This window comes from Nematostella vectensis, chromosome 11 (genome assembly GCF_932526225.1).
Source record: "Nematostella vectensis chromosome 11, jaNemVect1.1, whole genome shotgun sequence".
Lineage (NCBI taxonomy): Eukaryota > Metazoa > Cnidaria > Anthozoa > Actiniaria > Edwardsiidae > Nematostella > Nematostella vectensis.
This window is the reverse complement of record NC_064044.1, coordinates 14,252,775-14,273,714: the sequence shown is the minus strand read 5'-3', so window position 1 is coordinate 14,273,714 and position 20,940 is coordinate 14,252,775. Positions and strand designations below refer to the sequence as shown.

Here is a 20,940-nt window from a genome sequence, read left to right as displayed (position 1 = left end):
TCATGTGGAGAAACCGTTGTCGTTTTAGGGGTCTGGTACAGAGGAATTTTAGTTTCTTTTCAGAAGCTTCTCCATTGACTAAAGATGGTCACAGTCACTGTTTTTTTACTCCGAATACAATTCACAAAGTTTGCGAAGCACCTGCGGTACGGCAGCCCTAAAAATGATAAGAATCATGCAGGTTTTCCAAATAAGGAATATATTACTTTCCTTATATGGGAGTGACCGCGTCTGGTAAAAACGACAATTTTTGGCTAAATTTTCTTGATATGTCAGCAAATTTTGTTGGACTCTCAATTTTGTTGGACTCAATGCTTGTTGGACTGTTTGAGTCTTTTTAGCTTGCGTGTCATCTGTTACCTGTACTCCATCTTCTACTTACTATGATATCATTGACGTGCCTTTTGATACTCCCATTACCCCCTACTTGTAGGCTCGCTCTACGTATTTATCTATTTCTTCCTTTTTTTCAGGAAGTACGGCAAGCTGTTTTTGAAGACGTCGTACGAGTTTGCAAAGAGGCAGAGCTGTTCTCATTTGAACAGGTATAGGATATGCATGGTTCTCTGGAACAACTTTACATTACCCTGCCACGATTGTTTTACCGAAGAACTTTTATAAATTGATAATTTTAGAAATAAATAAAAACAAGACATTATACAATTATCAAATCCTGGCAGGGTATTCCGATATTTTAACTCTGCTTTTAATAGAAGTATTTTTTTTTAGTTAAGTCTAAAGTGAAAGTGAAAAGCAGGGTCGGCGGAGTGGTCCCAAAAGTGGGTGTAGGGGGAGGGGTGTGGTTTCGAGGGGGGTAATAGTGCCTGAGTTAGAATACAAATTTTCGTCTTTTATAAGACTTCTTCAGGGCAGACACAAGAGTCTGCCCTGAAGAAGTCTTATTAAAACGCGAATTTGGCAGAGTCCAATTCCAATTTTTGGTGTATTGTATTCATTGTTTTGGTACTAGATCACGACAGTTTGGGCTTTTTGATTCTATGAGTTTGACATCACAGCCACTTTTTAAACTTTGGGGAGGGGAGGAATTTTGAAATTGATGAAATGATATTGTTACCACTAATAATAATAATGATAGTCATAAGAAAAAATAATTATGATAATAATGAAAATGAAAATAATGTTAATAATAATAATCCGAGAGTTTTGAAGCATGGCTCAAATGCGAAATATGTAGAAACCTGTGGTTTCTACATATAGAGAAACGCTGTGGTTCATGTGTAGAAACGCTGTGGCTCATGGGTAGTGTAAAAACGGCTGAATCCTTGTATCCAGCTTTTGAAACCTGTATATGTATATTAATGCTCATTTGCTTATTTACTTGATACCCATGAAGCATTGCGGGTTACGATACACATGGTCTCTGAGTGCAACCTTATTTTAAATAGGTGTATATCAATATAGGTGTATATCAATATAGGTGTATATCAATATGGGTGTATATCAATATAGGTGTATATCAATATGGGTGTATATCAATATAGTTGTATTTCAGTCAATATAGGTGTATATCAATATAGGTGTATATCAATATGGGTGTATATCAATATAGGTGTATATCAATATGGGTGTATATTAATAGAGGTGTATTTCAGTCAATATAGGTGTATATCAATATGAGTGTATATCAATATAGGTGTTTATCAATGTGGGTGTATATCAATATGGGTGTATATCAATATAGGTGTATATCAATATGGGTGTATATCAATATAGGTGTTTATCAATATGGGTGTATATCAAATATAGGTGTTTATCAATATAGGTGTATATCAATATAGGGATATATTAATATGTAGGACGCTACCATTCAATTCTCATCTACCCAGGTTAAGGCAGTGCATCTTCATCCCGAGGCGTTCAGCGTCGAGAATGATCTGATGACCGCCACATTCAAGATCAAGCGTCCCCAGATCATCAAAGCATTCCATGACGTCATCGAAAGCCTGTACCACGAGGTCGAGACTAAGGGCGAGAGGCCCAGGAACGAGGTTAACCTAAATCTTGAGATGAAAGGGAAAGCTGGGAACGAGTCTAACGTATACACAGACGCGCGGTAGATAGAATTGCGCATGCGTAGGCCATGGCGATAGTATACAGGGTGCTTGAAAGTTCAATTGTTCACAATATTTGGATTTTAATCTTATTCACTAAAATTATTATCATTTTCGTCATTGCTTATTACAATTTTTGTAAAAGTGAAAGTGTATCACAGTGGCTTCTGTAAAAGGTCTTGTTATTATCAATTTGTATTGGACATGGATTATCATTTTCAAAATAAAGAACTGCACTTTTTGTATTTTGCTATACAATCAAATGTCCCGAATGGGACATGTGGTATGGCTATGGTTATACTATAAACACACTAGCTATCGACAATCATATCTAAAAAGGATCACAGGGCACAGAAATGTGCAAAGAAGAATGATTTTTTTTTTGTCGTACTACACATTTATGGATTCCTGTTAAGAAAGAAGCGGTTGCAGCTTATAGCCATTTTCAGTGCCAGATCTCTTTAGTTGGGCATTTATATTATTATATCAGTTATATTATATCGATTGTATCTTTTTCGACTGATTTTTGGAGTTCTTATCAAAGACCAATGGAGATTCAATGCGAATAATAAGTGGTATTGAGTATACCCTTAATCTTTGGTCACCGCTAAACCGCACATTATAAAAGCCGCCATGTGCCCTCCGAGACCAAAGAGAACGCTTCACATCGAGCCAGCGACGGCACACAACAGTTTTTACGCCAACGTACGGTCATTACATAGAGCAAGCTGATTCATGCTCAACTAAATGTATATATATTTTTTAAGACTTCACAGAAACAATTAAATGAAATAAAGTATTACGATTGACTGTGATTAGTATACGGTTAAGGATTAGGGAAAAACAGTTCGGAAAAAAAAAACGTACTTTACTTTATACGAATGACGATTTTTGTATCTCGAAATATTTAGTATTGCCGCAATACACTCAGCACACGAGATGTGACGCTATCTGTTACTTCTCTTAAGTTATTTGAACCGGTTCTGTAGCCATTTTAAAAGCATTAACGGGGACAGCATGAATGAATGAGAACTGGAAATATGTTTACAAAGCTATAGCTTCCTAAAAAACCGATCCTTGGTTTAGTCTTCTTTTAACAGTTGAGATGACTTACAGTCTGATAAATTAGGAGTCATTAGAACCAAAAAGAAGGTACAAAGTAGTAGTGATTTGTTTTCTAAGATTTGTTAAACGCGTGTTTAGTAAGTATAAGAGCAGGCCACACTAACCTCAATCTCCACTGATTGCATCTCTGGCAACTCCACACTCGTATTCCTCGCCTTCATCTCCTTCGAGAAAAGATTGTTGGTACGGTAGTGTCTGATAGCCGTGGGTGTGAAACTGTTATGGCCCGGCTGGCTAAAGTATACGCGTCGTGTGTGGTGCTCTCTAGTCTCTGTGTGCTGTTCGCCTTAATGGCACCACACCTTGTGCTGGTTCTAGTGTTACAAACAACACCTGCTGTTTTGGCGGCAAAACTTTAAACTGTCAGTGATTACACACAAAAAAAGAGAAGGGGTGGGGGCAGTCATTTAATGCTAAGGTGAGATTTTAAAATTTTGTTATGCCGTTTATTTCATTTCTTGTAATCTCGCTGTGGAATTAATTTTCGATATGGCGTTTACTCTATTTCTCATAATATGGATATAAAGTTTATTCTTATATTTCTTACAATCACACAATGGCGATAATGCGAGAATGGCGTTTATTTATTTATCACTTTCTGCCACCTTTTATTTATTACCTCTTATAGAGCAATCTCGTCCAAAGTCTTTCTTCAAATATACATGCAGTTTTTTGTAACAATCTTTTTTTTATATTCTGTTACGCGTCGCTGACCTCGAGACAAAATCTAACTTTTAATAAAATCGTATCGCTAATCAAAAGCATTAAAGTATAAAAAATTATGATTAATTACATATTTTTTGTAGCTACAGCTACATATCATGTTTAGAAGTCCGCTTCAATATTGTGTTTTCTTTTTTCTTGTTTTTTTTTTTAATAATATTTTTCGCCCTAGAACTTTGTACGTCGAGAATTTCCGTGTAAACTTGCAGAAGTTTGTAGTTACTACTATTTTGCAGGCCGCCATTTTGAACAAGCCCAGGCCCTAGCGTTTTAAAAACATCACAGGTTTCCCGTCCTGCTTCGAATACGTTATAATTGATTAACTTGTTTCGAATACGTTATAAATCACCTCGTTTTAAATTATGATTAAGTAACTTGTTTCGAATACGTTAAAGTTATTTATGCTGTTTCGAAGACGTTATAATTAATTATATTGCTTTGAATACATTGTAAATTAATTATCTTGTTTTGAATACGTTATAATTAATTATCTTGTTTTGAATAACTTATGATTATCTTGTTATTTTGTTTCAATATTACGTTACAACGTTTACTTGTTGATGAAAATATTTGATTTTTTTTCGAAAAAATTGTTTTTCGAAAACAATTATGTCATATAACTAAAATCAGCAAAATACTGCTCTCCCCTCATTTTTATTATTTTTTATTTTATTTCTTTTTCTTTTGGCTTCTCTAGATCCATCTATTTTGATCTAACTTGCTAGGGTTTCTTTTTGAATAAAAGCTAGATCCCCGTCTTTTATTCTTATCTTGGATATTATGCTTTCCATTTTCTATCTGCTGTGTTCTTAATAGAGAAATCGCTAAGATTTAATAATGTTTTCCACAACATCCTTTAACTCAGCATGCGGTATTGTGAAGTCAAATGTAACATAGTTAATTATATTTTTCTTCGGAATGGAAAAAATATTCAAAAGAAATAACTCTTTGTTTTATTTCTTTTATCAACTGATATTATTTTTTCAATATGTTAAAACGGAAAAGGAGACATCTAGAAATCTTTTCAATCACCTTAATATGCTGCCTTAATAATATGGTTTGTGAAATGTAGCTCAGACAATTACTTATAAATCCTGTTTGTCCCTTGCGTTGAAAGCTAATAGGATATACATGCAAAGTACCCCGTTGTTTAGTGGAAAAATTGGATGTGTGTTAATTCGTCAGCTGCTTTCAAAACCACGACTCTAGTGCAGCGCGAGTTACTAAACAGTCAGTATATTTTGAATGCTCACGTTACAAGATAAGCCTTGCTTGCATCCTAGGCACATACTCGAGTAGCTACATCTGTAAGCATTTGGATATTTGGTATGTTTGCTTATCATAATTATAACATGTTTCATACTTATTTGTGCTGACACTTCTAGCAATTTTCTCGTTCACTAAAATCTAATAGTTGTCTAAATTGATAGACTACCTTACATAACCATGCATCGTTCTTTCCATTTACTTGTTTTTGAATCAGTGAGTTGGAAAAAAAGGCCCTTGTTTGGGCGTCAAAGCTTTTAACTTTTGTTTTGTAAACCAAGGCTCTTATCTCCTTGTCCTATTGCTGAACTTCCATATGCTCTTTTTTTTTGGTTTCTATCTCTTTCACAATCAATTTACTGGTTTCATTTTGCAAAGAGGCAATCTGTCAGCAATACAAGGAGGGTTTCGAAACTCACAATTTAAGACCATAAACCTATCTTCCATATGAAACACACCATGGGAGGTGTAGACTGGATTACCGCCGTGTCTGTGAGCCCGCAGTACGTGAGGGACGATGATCGTAAGACCGCAACGCCCGAAGGCTGGAGATTTAGAGGGATCAAAGAGGCGAAAACTTGTGGAGAAAGAACATAAGACTTGTGCGGCGATAAAACATAAATTTGACTGACTGGCCTTCGTGTGCTTCCATCACCCTTGACTAAAAGTGACGAGTTTTGTCCATTTCATAATCGCATACAACCATTGATGAACGAAACAATCCATAACTCTTTTGCCAATTTTTAGCGGTGAAAGACTCGTAGATCCCAGCTTAACCAACAACGCCAAGCTAAGTGTTCTAGCATCAAACACTTTAGATTATTTCAATGTAATAAATAAATGCCATTTGACAAGATGTATTTAGAACAACACTCTTTTTTTTATAAGAACGTCTAATTTTCAGTTGAGGCTATGACGTTCTTATTTTTGGGACATTTTAAGCATGAATATGTTCTTTACGATGTTCTTTAATTTTTGTCTATTTATGAATATAATACCCAATGAAATATTAGAAAGAGAATTTCACTAAGGATCAATAGCAATAAAAAGGTTGTTACTATGAGCACAATTTGATTCTGCATTTTAGAACGCATCAGGACTATCTGAGCTATCTGAGCCTCGGCATGTTGTTAGCATGTTCTTAAAATTTGATGAAATCTCAGGCTGGAAGTTCTTATAAAAAAAGTGGAGTTTCTTATAGGCCTTGTCTTCCACAAAATTGTTATTGGTAGGACTTAAAAAGGGATCTAAAAGTAACCGCACCTAAAAAACAGTATTCTTTAATACAATCAAACATACCGCAGCAGCTTTCCCAATCAGTCGATGGAAATGGGTGCTTTTTCGCACTTGATACTTATTTGCTAGGATGACAAAATGGCTGCCGACACAGTAATACAAAATGAAAGTGTTCACGCAAACAACGTATTCGGCATTCTACGTTGTTGGTGCTTATGTTTGGTAGTGATAGTTACAGATGGTTTTTATTAATCCGTAAGACGCCCCAAGGTCTTAAAACACTAAAGCTTTATTTTGATTTACGACTTTATTTCGAATTTGAATAACAATCAAACTCAACCACCTCCACCACCACCGGGAATTTATAGAGTGACAGGCTTAAAGCTCTACTCTGTTAGCTTTCTCACAATTTGTCATTTTAAATATCTACCCACATAAATAATCAGGAAAAAGTGATCGAGAGAATGTCAGGTTTTTCAAAGAAGATGGTCACGTGATGCAATAAAAGTAGATGTAGTAAAAGATATAAAAAGTATAACAATGGGCTACGAAAGGATTTCTTTGAATACCCAGACCGAAGGCATTTCAAGATTGACACCCCCCGCCCCCGGGGTTCGTTATTTGTCCAACCCCTGTAAGTGTTAGATGATTGACATTATTGCAATGCGCATGCGTCTGCAGGAGACTTGTTGAAAGCGTTCTATAGAAGTGTTTAGTTTTAAACCCAAGACTATCTGGTATACATCGACTATCTGATGGAATACATCGATATTGCATAGATGATATAAAAATACCATATCATCCATATTTTGCTGCATTCAGTAGAAATAGTTAAGTCGAGGGCACTCATGATTTTTTTAATACATATCAAGAAAATTGAGCACAAAATTGTCGTTTTTGCCAAACGCGGTCACTTCCATATAAGGAAACTATTATATTCCTTATTTGGAAAATCTGCATGATTCTTGTATTTTTTAAGGTGAGTGTACCCCAGGGGCTCCGTAAACTTTACGACTTGTAACCAGAAGAGAAAAACAGTTACTGTGACCAACTTTAGTTAGTTGAGAAGGACCCCCAAAAACGACAACGTTTTCTTCATATGGGAAGGACTCCCGTTTGACGATGGTCAGTTTCGCCTTTTTTAATAAGGGTGGGGGTGGGGTGCGCGAAAAGAGGAATGTTTGAAGCGGACTCTCAGATAAGGTATACAATCTCCAAATATGGAGGAATTGACTAGTGAAAATGTTCTTTTTAGATGTTTAGTGAAAAATCTTTGTGTTTATAGCAGTCGTTTGCAAGGGCTTTAGGATAAGCACTTCTCGAGCCTCTCGGTTGTTATGACAATGGTATAGATAAATAAAGACAGTTTTACTGAGCACTGACATCTTATGATTCCGCTTTTCTTAGTGCTTAAAAAATACATAGTTCCTGACATGTTTAGCCAATTATGTCGAAGATCTTTCACGTTGACACAAGGTAATATACCCTGAAATAATATTTAGGAGTTTGTTCCGTTACTTATTACGCTTTCATTCTTCCGTACACAGAAAAATGTGTGAAGAAAAGAACTTAATTTCTTTTAGATGTTTTGTTTTTTAAATTATTTCACCGTAATTCATACTCCATCGGTGAAAAAAATGTCGAGAAAATGAGCAAGGTATTTACATTTCATAATTAAAGGAGGCTTCTTGAAGAGTTATGTTTTTTTTAATTATTCCCGTTTTTTTTCTGTTTAGAAAATAGCAAAATAAAAAGCTTTCGAAAAGCTTTCGCACTTGAAATAATTCTGTAAGCCCGCGCAAGGACTTTCAGTGAGCTACTCCATTCCTATTGCAGTAAAAAAAATAATAATAATTTCAGGATTAAAAAATATGTATATATATGCCAAATATGTGTATATTTGGCATTTAACCCATTGTGTACCTAATATTTACTTAGGAACTGTTGAATCGTCATCCCGTGTTCACTCTTGTGCGTAATCTCAAGTGGATGAAAAACGCGGCAAGCGGTTATTCCAATTATCGACCGGAACAATATGAGCTCTTCAACGCCTTTCAAAAACAAACTCCGAATACAAGCATTATATTTTCCCCTGTCACAAGGCGCCCCATACAAGCAACTCGCATATCCCGTCTCGTAAATTCCCGTCTCGCGGGAGACAAGAGATCGGCTAGGAATTTTCCCATCATCCTTGGTGACAAGTTGGAGATGTTATGTTCTCATTGACATTTTGCTAGTCAGTTGATTATCATATCCAAGCGAGGTTAGAGGCGCAGTTATTCTAATCCATGTTAACTTTTACTTAGATATTATGGATCTCGAAGTTCAATTCACGCAATCATGAAAACATACATAGTTCGTTTCTTATTATTGACACAATTTTTATCTTTTCAGGTCATTTGAGAAAATATTCCTGGACAGAAAAAAAAAATGATAACACTTCAAATCATTCCAACTATTCTATTCATCGAAATATTTCTACAAATTGCCCCAAGTAAGTAATCTTTACCATATCTTAGCTTCCCTTAAAATAAAATAAATTGTTTTAATGGTTTGGTGCTTTTAGTTCTTCAATGGCGTCTCTTTATCGGCTGTCACCTTGCGGTTCACTCCGTAACTCTCGGAAATTGCCATAAAAATATTACAGTTTCTTCTTAATGAATAAGGAAGTAGTGTTTTAGACAGCAATTTGCACTCGGTAATTCCTATTGTTTCCATGGAATAATTATTAGGCATTTTGTATTCAATAATGGCGAACAGGAACATCCATGCTAGGAGAGAAACAAACAAAGAAAAAATCTGAACACATGGGGCGGACAATTTGTTGAAGTTCCCACCCCATGAAACTAAAAGAGTGTTCTCTTTAACAATAAAAAGCCATTAGCCAATTGAGATGGTCGATTGAGAGGCCTTTTTATCTCGCTATGATTCTAAAAAACTGGTTAAAACAGAACTAATCATTTGGTGAGTCTAAGGAATCTTGTAAATAAAATTTTAATCTATAGCTATAAATGATATAGAGTTTTTTGTCATTAAGTAGTCGATATGGATAACAAACAGAGCAGAAGCATTGTAGGTTTAATATAACCTACTTTTCATTAAAAGTTCAACTTATAAGAAGCGTTTCCACATAGCCGCGAAGGATAATGTTATGTTGTTCTCGCCTCAAAACGCCAATAAGGTTTTTTTTATATAATATTCATCCCAAAAAGGTGAGGAAATGGTGCAGAGGGGGGGGGGGGGGGGTATCCTTACCAAACTCATGTCAAAACTTCGTCAAATCCCACCATAGGTACCTTTCATATCGATGCCTAATAATAAGTGAAAGTCTTGAATATTGCAATGAAATTCATTATGATTTTTTTGCATGCCATTATTGAAGCATTTAGGATATTTAACCGGTTTACCTTATATAAATTAAGCGTATAAAGTAAGATTGATTTTAACAATGCTTGCAGGACGCAGATACAAGAGTATACAACGAGCCCCCCTTCCCGAAACACGTTAAAAAGGCATATGTTTTCGTTTGAATATGTTTTGATGCCGAAAATATCCATTTTAGAAGTTGCTTGGGAAAAGTTATCTGTTCCTTTTTGCAGGAGGGACCATTTCATATTTTTTTCCAGCTAGCGTCTGTTAGGATTTTTCCCCAGCCAGCAGTAGAAAGGCAATTCAGCACATGAATAATTGCCGTATAACCTATCGAGACGATTTTTACCAGCATCCGCTTCAGCGCCCCAAAAAATATTCCCAGCACAACTAGTCAACAAATTTGTCAGGAGATCCAGACTTTTTTTTTTCCAGCAACCGAGGGGTCTTTAAAAAGACTGAAGTTTTTGGTTAACGTTGGTATTACAAATAGGTGATATAAAAGCTAAAAAATTAATATATATTAAATTATGTCGGAGCTTTATATATTATAAACCTTCCTTTAGTTGACTAACAATTTCGTGATGGGAAATGTGTAGTAAAATAACATAATTTGAGTCTCCCGAACTTCTCAAGGGGGGAGTGACAATATGATTCACTATTTTGCAAAAAGGCTAGTTCAGCTTGATTTTGCTGGTGTTGTGTGTTTGTTCAAAGTCAATTTGTAACTGAGTAAATAATAAAGGCAAATATATATTTTTTCAGTGATCACAGCGGTGGCCTTGCGTACAAACCTAACAAGCATATGTGAAAGGAAAGCAAACGTCCAACTTAAATGAGTTTTTTCTCATAATGAATGGAAATTATTCTAAAAGAATCATGTTATTTTTTAGCACTTTGATATTCGAAATAAAAAAACTTCCCTAAAACTAAAAATTTGGTCTTTTAATTTGGAGTTTAATTATTCTTCAAAACTTTCTAAGCGCAGCAGGGAATACTCGTCAGGATTAAAAGAAAATGCTTAGTACTAGCATATGCAAAAGAAACTTTATTACATAAACCACCTTTATTGGTACATAGTACAATATAGTTGGACACTTTTTCTAGTTAAAATATACAATTATTTCTATGTTTACGGTTCTAAGGATACATTATTCATAACGGACATTTCAAGTAGTTATTTTATCGCCAATGTTTTCGAGGACATTTCAATTTGTTTTGGCGCGCTTCCTGTCATGCAGGCTCTAAATAAGGCGTGACTGACAGTTGCGATCCCCCCATAACATTTCGAGGCCTGCTATAGCTCTGGCAAATGAAAGAGCCAGTATAAGCAATATTTTTTTTCCTACAGATGTTCACAGCCAGCCGGTGTCTAGCGTGGACTATATCATCAGCGATGTATCGGAAAAGTCATCTTGGACAACAGCTAACAAAACATGCTATGAGCGAGGCGAGCAATTTGCTCGGTTTAAATCTGTAGCTGACTTACAGCTCGTTCAGTCCAAGCTCCAGGATTCGCAGAGCTACTGGATAGGGCTAAGATACAAGGGAGGCTCATTTGTCTGGGCGAACGACGAGAAGATTCCAAAAGCCCTGCTGGAGAATCTGACTTCAAGCAAAGAAGCGGACCTCATCAATGAGGGAAAAGATTGCTTCTGTTTGTCAGCCAGGAACCTCAGTCTATGCCTTTCCTGTACCGTCGACAACCCGTTCATTTGTCAAAAAAGAGGTGGGTTCAAGTCTTACATACAGCATAAGGAGAAGTGTCAGCTCTGTTTAAATAATTTTAAGTATTTTATCTTCAGTCCGTCAAACTGGTGTATTTTTGTTAAGGGTAAAGGCTGTTTTTGAAATCACGATTAAGTTGTATGCGACAGCACAACTTGAGTCGTAAAGACACCATACTGTAACGGACCCGGCGAAACCTGACCCGACGGAAATTTTCGGCCTATCCGACTACCCGGCGAAAAGTCAACCCGAACAATTTATTTCTTACCCGACGAGTAAGTTGATTGACAGGCCGTAAATGAAGATTAGCTGACCCGGTGGAAATTTCGACGAAAAGTCTAGGTTTCGCCGAGTCTGCTAAAGAGAGGTGTGTAAAGTTTCCGCGGTGATTCTAGATAATAATCCCTCAGATACTAAACAGACACTAAAAGCGGTCACGGGGGTACTTCATAAAAAAAATAAATAATAAAAATACCTATTTACCCAGTAAAATCAGCTAGACGCTATGGAAAGGCATTATAAATATGGTTTCTTAATAAATTATTTACAGCAACTTCTGTAATCCGCTACGATGCTCGACTACGAAAGTCGTAGTGTGTAATTTAGGGCTAAGACATAAATCGTGCAAATAGGTACTATGAGTGAGTCCATCACTAGGAGCGTACAACTGTGATATAAGTACTATGAGTGAGCCCATCACTAGGAGCATACAACTGTGATATAGGTACTATGAGTGAGCCCATCACTAGGAGCGTACAACTGTGATATAGGTACTATGAGTGAGCCCATCAGTAGGAGCGTACAACTTTGATATAGGTACTACGAGTGAGCCCATCACTAGGAGCGTACAACTGTGATATAGGTACTATGAGTGAGTCCATCACTAGGAGGGTACAACTGTGGTATAGGTACTATGAGTGAGCCCATCACTAGGAGCGTACAACTGTGATATAGGTACTAGGAGTGAGCATATCACAAGGATTGTACAACGGTGATATAGGTACTATGAGCGAGCCCATCACTAGGAGCATACAACTGTGATATAGGTACTATGAGTGAGCCCATCACTAGGAGCGTACAACTGTGATATAGGTACTATGAGTGAGTCCATCACTAGGAGCGTACAACTGTGATATAAGTACTATGAGTGTGTTCATCACTAGGAGCGTACAACTGTGATATAGGTACTATAAGTGAGCCTATCACTAGGAGCGTACAACTGTGATATAGGTACTATGAGTGAGCCCATCACTAGGAGTGTACAACTGTGGTATAGGTACTTTGAGTGAGTCCATCACTAGGAGCGTACAACTGTGATATAAGTACTATGAGTGAGCCTATCACCAAGAGCGTACAACTGTGATATAGGTACTATGAGTGAGCCCATCACTAGGAGCGTACAACTGTGGTATAGGTACTATGAGTGAGTCCATCACTAGGAGCGTATAACTGTGACATAGGTACTATGAGTGAGCCCATCACTAGAAGCGTACAACTGTGATATAGGTAATATGAGTGAGTCCATCACTAGGAGCGTACAGCTGTGATAGAGGTACTATGAGTGAGCCCATCACTAGGAGCGTATACCTGTGACATAGGTACTACGAGTGAGCCCATCACTAGAAGCATACAACTGTGATATAGGTAATATGAGTGAGTCCATCACTAGGAGCGTACAACTGTGATAGAGGTACTATGAGTGAGCCCATCACTAGGAGCGTACAACTGTGATATAGGTACTATGAGTGAGCCCATCACTAGGAGCGTACAACTGTGATATAAGTACTATGAGTGAGCCCATCACTAGGAGCGTACAACTGTGGTATAGGTACTATGAGTGAGCCCATCACTAGGAGCGTACAACTGTGATATAGGTACTATGAGTGAGTCCATCACTAGGAGCGTACAACTGTGGTATAGGTACTATGAGTGAGCCCATCACTAGGAGCGTACAACTGTGATATAGGTACTATGAGTGAGTCCATCACTAGGAGCGTACAACTGTGATATAGGTACTATGAGTGAGCCCATCACTAGGAGCGTACAACTGTGATATAGGTACAATGAGTGAGCCCATCACTAGGAGCGTAGAACTGTGATATAGGTACTATGAGTGAGCCCATCACTAGGAGCGTACAACTGTGATATAGGTACTATGAGTGAGCCCATCACTAGGAGCGTACAACTGTGATATAGGTACTATGAGTGAGTCCATCACTAGGAGCGTACAACTGTGATATAGGTACTATGAGTGAGCCCATCACTAGGAGCGTACAACTGTGATATAGGTACAATGAGTGAGCCCATCACTAGGAGCGTACAACTGTGATATAGGTACTATGAGTGAGTCCATCACTAGGAGTGTACAACTGTGACATAGGTACTATGAGTGAGCCCATCACTAGAAGCGTACAACGGTGATATAGGTACTATGAGTGAGCCCATCACTAGGAGTGTACAACTGTGATATAGGTACTATGAGTAAGCCCATCACTAGGAGCGTACTACTGTGATATAGGTACTATGAGTAAGCCCATCACTAGGAGCGTACAACTGTGATAGAGGTACTATGAGTGAGCCCATCACTAGGAGTGTACAACTGTGATATAGGTACTATGAGTGAGCCCATCACTAGGAGTGTACAACTGTGATATAGGTATTATGACTGATCCCATCACTAGGAGCGTACATCTGTGATATAGGTACTATGAGTGAGCCCATCACTAGGAGCGTACATTTGTGATATAGGTACTATGAGTGAGCCCGTCACTAGGAGTGTACAACGGTGATATAGGTACTATGAGTGAACCCATCACTAGGAGCGTACAACTGTGATATAGGTACTATGAGTGATCCCATCACTAGGAGCGTACAACTGTGATATTGGTACTATGAGTGAGCATATCACAAGGAGTGTGCAACTGTGATATAGGTACTATGAGTAAGTTTAACACTAGGAGCACAAAACTATGATATGGAGATTATGAGTGTGCCTGCGATTTTCGTTAATCTCCATGACCGTGAGCGTGGGATATATCTGTGTTATTACCTAAAAATACAAATCTGTCTACCTACAGTCACTAGTCAATGACGAGTTCGATTAACATTTTTGTGAACATTGGATGAAAACAAATTGAATTAACTAAATGACATAATATATAGATTTAGGCATTGCCTAAATCTTTTTATAATTATAACAATAACCAAATATAATAATAATAAAAATAAATTTGATAATTATTCTTGATAATCATAACCAGAATAAAGACCAGAATAAGAAATAAGGTACTTGTTTATTTTGTCCGAATAAATAGGGTACTATAATTAGAATAAAAATGATTAATATTTATTTATAATAATTCACATTAATAAATGAACAATAAAAACCTCCACCCAAAAAGTTTTCTTTAAATGCTGTCCTGCTTTAGTTCCATTTCAGTATATTAGAATCTAAAGTCATCACTTTTTTATATATCTTTATCCATTTCTATATTATTTATTTCTATATTTTCACCACCTATAAACAATAACAGCAAAAAGGAAATAAAAAATACATGATGTGTAGAAAAAAAAAACAAATAACTATTGTATGGCCTTCATTCAATGGACAGGAGCAATAACAGGGATAATACAGTTCAGATACAAGGGAAGTATAGTGATGCCTCTTCAATCACCTCTGGGACTGTGCTGAGTAGCTTTTTGAAAGGGTTTGGCCACTTTATTGTGGTTTACAAGAAAAGCATTTAAATTACTATGGACTTCCTCTGAATTTGTTATTGTCCCCTTTATTATCTATCATAGACTTATTTTAAGACAATTATTTAATTTTATGGCCACTAATAGCCAAATTCGTTTTTATGCGACCTCGTCGAATCCAAAATCCATGTCTCGTTTGGGAATAGCGCGTAGTCAGACACAAGCTTTGAGGGCAGTTTTCATGGTTTTGATTGTTTGGTTTGATTGGATACGCCCTATTCCCAAACGAAGAAAGGGGTTTTGTATTCTGGCAGGGCACGCAACAACGAATTTGGCTATAAAACAAACACTGCAGTAATATGTTGGAAAAGTGGCTGCCTTATTTGACATAAAGATCGTGGCAATCGGGAGAGCACTGGAATAGTTATAGCCGTATGCATGCCGAAGAAGCGAGTTCATTTTTTTATCGTTGTTCTTTGTAAAACAACGACATATGTTAATATTTCGGCGGCGACTGAAACATACCGGTTTACGCTCGCTCATCAATAAGCGCATCAAACAGACCCCCCGAAAAAGACTCCCCTATATATGAGCCTTAATTTGACATAAAGATCGTGGCAATCGGGAGAGCATTGGAATAGTTATAGCCGTACGCACGCCGAAGGGGCGAGTTCATGTTGTTGTTCTAGTGTCTTTGTAAAACAACGACTGAAATATGCCGGTTTACGCTCGCTCTGAATCCGACGGAGTAACTCGCATTTTTATCCGTTGGCGAAACACCTTGAAGCGTGGGCAAAGCAACTCTTGATGCGTAGGCGAAACTGCTCTTATAGACGTGGGCGATACAACAACGTGGGCGAAACCACCTGTTACCGTTTAATAATAACTAAAACTGCTTATCCAGTGCTTTTATCGAGAGCTATTTGCCAAAGACAAAGCAGCATTAGTAGAGGTGCAGCATCTTTCTTTGATAGGTTTGATATTGCTGAAAAACAGATTTCTTTTAATGTACTGCCAAGTTCAGTGAATTTTATGTACCACCAAGTTTATTCTTTCCCAGAGCAGTCAAATTATGGAACCTCTAACCAAGCACTCTGCTTTGCTTAACTATTTATTATGACTATTCATTATGATTTATTTATTTATTTGTTTGTTTGTTTGTTTGTTTGTTTGTTTGTTTGTTTGTTTGTTTGTTTGTTTGTTTGTTTGTTTGTTTGTTTGTTTGTTTGTTTGTTTGTTTGTTTGTTTGTTTGTTTGTTTGTTTGTTTGTTTGTTTGTTTGTTTGTTTGTTTGTTTGTTTGTTTGTTTGTTTGTTTGTTTGTTTGTTTGTTTGTTTGTTTGTTTGTCTGCCTGTCCGTCCGTCTGTCTGTTTGTTTGTTTGTATAATTTTAATTTAGGATTTGTGAAAACTAGTTGTTGAGGTGAAACAAACTAAAAAAAATATTCCCCTCAGAAAGAAAGAATTTACAAAACTTACCAAACAAAAATCAAAGCAGATAAAATATAAGATATAACATACATTCGTTTACTCTTTTTGCCTTTTAGTCTGACTCAGATTCTATAAAATTGATACGACAAATTATTATTTGGACAGAAATAGCAGAAGCAGAATTGGTTTTGTTCGAACAATTGGCATTTTTAGAGATTTATTTTTTAGTAGTACACCATGATTATAAACAAAAAAAACTCTAAAAAATATATAGAATTACGTTAAAGGAAACATCAGTTTAAATTTAGACTAAACTAAACATGAACGAATATAGTAAGCTTAAGTATCTAATTCTAAAGTACTCAATCAGAAGCGATAAAATTGTTAACTTACAATTTGAAAACGTACCGTTTCATTCGTTTCAATTGGGCGATAAACCGACATTAAAAAGCATACTTTTGCTGCTTTATTGTCTTCGATTTCTTCGTCTTTAGACATGGGCCCTTTCTTATATTTTAGGCTTTTTGTAAAGACTTTCTTTCGCAGACTTTCTTTCGTCGCCATGTTGTAAATCGGTATTGTAATCGATCTTCCGACGTGTGATTACCAGTTTGTTCGACGGTGTACTCTTGATTCCTTGATTTAGACATGGGCCCTTTCTTATATTTTAGGCTTTTTGTAAAGACTTTCTTTCGCAGACTTTCTTTCGTCGCCATGTTGTAAATCGGTATTGTAATCGATCTTCCGACGTGTGATTACCAGTTTGTTCGACGGTGTACTCTTGATTCCTTGATTTAGACATGGGCCCTTTCTTATATTTTAGGCTTTTTGTAAAGACTTTCTTTCGCAGACTTTCTTTCGTCGCCATGTTGTAAATCGGTATTGTAATCGATCTTCCGACGTGTGATTACCAGTTTGTTCGACGGTGGACTCTTGATTCCTTGATTTAAGCAATCCATGACTGTGGACACTGTGATAGAGTTTCTCGAATTGTTTCGTGCTTTTCTCAAGTGGAGGCGACCGTGTCGGCGAAGCGCGGTTACATAGCTTGCGCGGGCAGGCAGGCGAGGCAGAACCACAGGGCTCCCGCGCAATGACCAAAAAAAACTCAATCGCATAGTTATAAACCATTTTTCTATACCTACCTACCGGTCTATGGCCTCGCTGGCTCCGTTAAAATCAAATAACCGTACTAACTGTAAATGTGATTGCTCCCGAGTCTAATATCTCCGATTCATTTTTGCTTTGAATTCCCCTTTGTACATCTTAGAGGAGTCACCGGAGTGCAAAAGTAGAAGCTTGAGCGGCCGCAGAAAAATAAAAGCATGAGTAAATTTTCATTTCATTAATTGTTCTCTAGTTTTAGAGCATATAATATTTATTATCGATATCGCTATATTTTTTTCTGACCTGACATATCTGTTCGTCAATTCGTAGCCAACCACCGCTGTTACATGTTTTTGCAGGAGGAAAAATACCAAGACAAGATATAAGTTAAAGTCTTTCGTAGGCTATTAAGCCCAACAAATATTTAATCCGCTTGAATCACGGTGAAATTCGATCCGGTCAATATCGACCGTATCTCGAAAAAAAAGGGAAAGAAAAAGCATATTAATCTAAAATTCAGCAAAAACAAAGCTGTTGCCACGTAAGACGGATTTTGGAAAGTGTCAAAGCAAAGTAAGAATTGAAATTGAGTCCAATTGCAATTTCAATCAACTCGTATGCTTAAACGAAAATCGTGCTTAAAAAAATCCAGCATCGCCAACTGGAAAATCGATATGTTTTTAGATAATGGCTTAAGTTTTGGAATGGAATAATAACATATGAAAACAACACCTGAATTCAAATTTCATGTTGTAAACAAGAACCCATTCTCACACATTAGTAAATGATAAAGAAAACGAGCCTTGAAGGTAATAACGTTGCTCAAAGTCTATTAGTTTATTTTTAATCTCCGTTGAAAAAATATCACCGATGACAGTAAATTCGGGAAAATATCCATGCATATTAAGATAACATTATCGAGGAAAAAAAGAAATTAAAATTCATTTAACATTTATATATATTAATTATATTTATATTTTTTTGATATATATAATGAAATTATATACGTTTATGATGCTTTTCTGAATTTTTTGCTTCTTTCTTCCTCTTAAAATAGTGATAAAATTATACTGAGCGGGTAAAATTATTATTCTAGCACCTTGGGCTATTCTGGACGTTTTCCATTGGTCAACGATTCTTCGATAGTTTTACATGTAAATGTTTTGAGAAAACATCATAATAGATCTGGAGGTAACCACCGCCGTGAGATCACCAAAGTAAACCAGGAGACGTACTTGGGGTTGACTTTCGTTTTACCTGACACACGCAAACTCATCGTGTTTCCACGGACCCAAATTCATTCGATGCTATCCTATTGTGGCAAATAGTGGTGAGCAAACAATGTTATTTTGCAAAACCAATCAGAGAATACCTGAGGGCATTTGAAACATGGTCTCGTCTGAACCTAAGCATAAAGTTCGGCTGAACAACCAGTTTAACAAAGCGGCTAACGACACATAATGGCTTTTACAGAAGGTCCCCAGAGATCCTACAACATGCTCAGTTTTATTGTCGTCATTATTATAGCGTGTTTACCAGCAAGTAAGTTAAAATTAATGTTGTTAAATCGTATTGTATTATTGTTGTCTTTCCGTTTTTATGTCTTTACAGGAGTTTTCTTCAAATAAAACTTTTTTGCAGTGTAAGCCAAAACAGAGCAAAACAAAAACTATTTTGTTAACCAATGCGAGTGAAACAGGTTATGTTATATATAGCAACAAAACTATTTAGGTAACCAAAAGCTTAACAATTTTTCAAAGCAAAATACCTCAACCTCGTTTATAAAACATTTTATAAACTCGTTGCGATTATATGCTACAATGAGCATTTTTTTATAAATGTTTTAATCCTGTTATTATATCACAATGTTCTCATAAATGCTTTGACTTCTTTACAACTCGATATGGTGATGGCTTTTACGAATGGGCAAAAAACGCAATCATTCTCACACTACCACGTTTGCACAACTATGAGTTTAAATGAAAAATTCATGATGCTTTCAGTATAAGTTTTAGCGAGTATTTTCCATTTTATAGCTATATAATTATTGTTAAGTTTTGTAGTTTGTAGTTAAGTCTAAAGCTTAGGATAAAAGACAGCTGTATCTACCAATCTTCTCATATTTACATTTTTGTTGCTTAATATCCCTATAATAATTAAAACAACCTCTTATAAAAAAAGAGTAGATTTTATCTTTGTCTTATAATGAACACGTTTTAGCACAAAACTACGCATTAATGAGACCTATATCTTTTTCCTAATTTTCTGAAGGAGAAAACACTTTTCAGGACAAATTTCTATTGTTTTCTTTATGACATGACTAAAAGCCCATTATTAACCCTCCCGCTTTAAGAATAATCCATGCATCTCTGTTGTAGGAAGGTTATCAAAAAAGGTATATGGAGTTTTTGACATAATTGGAAACGTCAGAATGATATCCCATCAAATTCAAGATTTTTATCGTATATGGTAAAACAGAGACAATATGAGTAAAACAGCCCCAAAATAATATCTGCTTAAAGTCAGACTAGGCAATCTTTGCCCTTTTTTAGGTTGTTTGCATTTTTTGTTGATAACTTTATGATGAAACAAGGGCTCCAATGAAAGTAAGCCTTCCGGATATACCTTTTTTATCTTACAGATTCAAGTTTTACTTTTAAATAAGGAAGTTAATCGTTGCTAAAAAGCCGCCTTGATGTTACGGACCCTTTGGCCAAATATTGGTGTGCGTAGGGAATTTTTCTAGGGGGCTTTTTTTGAAAGTCGACAGCTCAATTATTAAAAGCTCCCGTAATAAGTAAACGCGTTGACTTGCTTGGCGCGTTAGTATTCTCTGGACTCAGCCTCATGTAAACATTCTTTTGCTAGAAAAAGTAACATACTTTTTATCTTGGAGTTTTTATATTGATTAGAAAGCAATTCTAAACTTATTTATGGGTTCTTGTTTCCAGGCTCGTACGATTATTATATCTAGTTTTCAAAATTTCTAGGCTTGTAACAGATTATACGAATAAGCCCATAAGACACTTGTCAGTTACTTGAACGAGTCGTTGGCTTTCGTCCGTGACACAAATATGGCACACGATGTTTAAGTCTACATATTGTCTTCACAAAAATGCTGCCAACGCTGTAAACAAATTGGGTCGCGTTATACTAAGCTACAACTCAGTCAATAAAGACGTCAACATT

The 20,940-nt window shown here is 36.3% G+C and overlaps 3 protein-coding genes across 14 annotated transcripts in view; 2 read left to right on the top strand and 1 right to left on the bottom strand.

The window, feature by feature from the left end:
• The window catches only part of LOC5517520 (long-chain-fatty-acid--CoA ligase 1), a 30,467-nt gene extending 28,150 nt beyond the window's left edge, over window positions 1-2,317 (top strand). For all 4 annotated transcript variants that reach the window (XM_048734027.1, XM_048734029.1, XM_048734028.1 and 1 more), the window contains 2 exons: window positions 474-545; window positions 1,848-2,317. In XM_048734027.1, coding sequence (XP_048589984.1) covers window positions 474-545; window positions 1,848-2,078 — 303 coding nt within the window. In that variant the 3' untranslated portion in view covers window positions 2,079-2,317. The remainder of the gene's footprint in view (window positions 1-473; window positions 546-1,847) is intronic.
• LOC5517557 (long-chain-fatty-acid--CoA ligase 1) overlaps window positions 1-17,183 on the bottom strand; it is a 62,347-nt gene extending 45,164 nt beyond the window's left edge. The window contains exons 1-2 of one of the 2 annotated variants that reach the window (XM_048734031.1): window positions 17,053-17,183; window positions 3,302-3,530 (exon numbers count right to left, since the gene is read on the bottom strand). In XM_048734031.1, the coding sequence (XP_048589988.1) occupies window positions 3,302-3,358 (57 nt within the window). In that variant the 5' untranslated portion in view covers window positions 3,359-3,530; window positions 17,053-17,183. The remainder of the gene's footprint in view (window positions 1-3,301; window positions 3,531-17,052) is intronic. The other variant, XM_048734032.1, reaches the window with a different exon arrangement.
• LOC5517523 (adhesion G-protein coupled receptor D1-like) overlaps window positions 5,112-20,940 on the top strand; it is a 43,669-nt gene continuing 27,840 nt past the window's right edge. For 2 of the 8 annotated variants that reach the window (XM_048734023.1, XM_048734021.1), the window contains exons 1-3: window positions 8,415-8,685; window positions 8,817-8,916; window positions 11,143-11,520. In XM_048734023.1, coding sequence (XP_048589980.1) covers window positions 8,853-8,916; window positions 11,143-11,520 — 442 coding nt within the window. In that variant the 5' untranslated portion in view covers window positions 8,415-8,685; window positions 8,817-8,852. Of the gene's footprint in view, window positions 5,247-8,411; window positions 8,686-8,816; window positions 8,917-11,142; window positions 11,521-18,894; window positions 19,294-20,940 lie in introns of those variants that run through there. The other 6 variants (XM_048734020.1, XM_048734019.1, XM_048734024.1 and 3 more) reach the window with 6 other exon arrangements.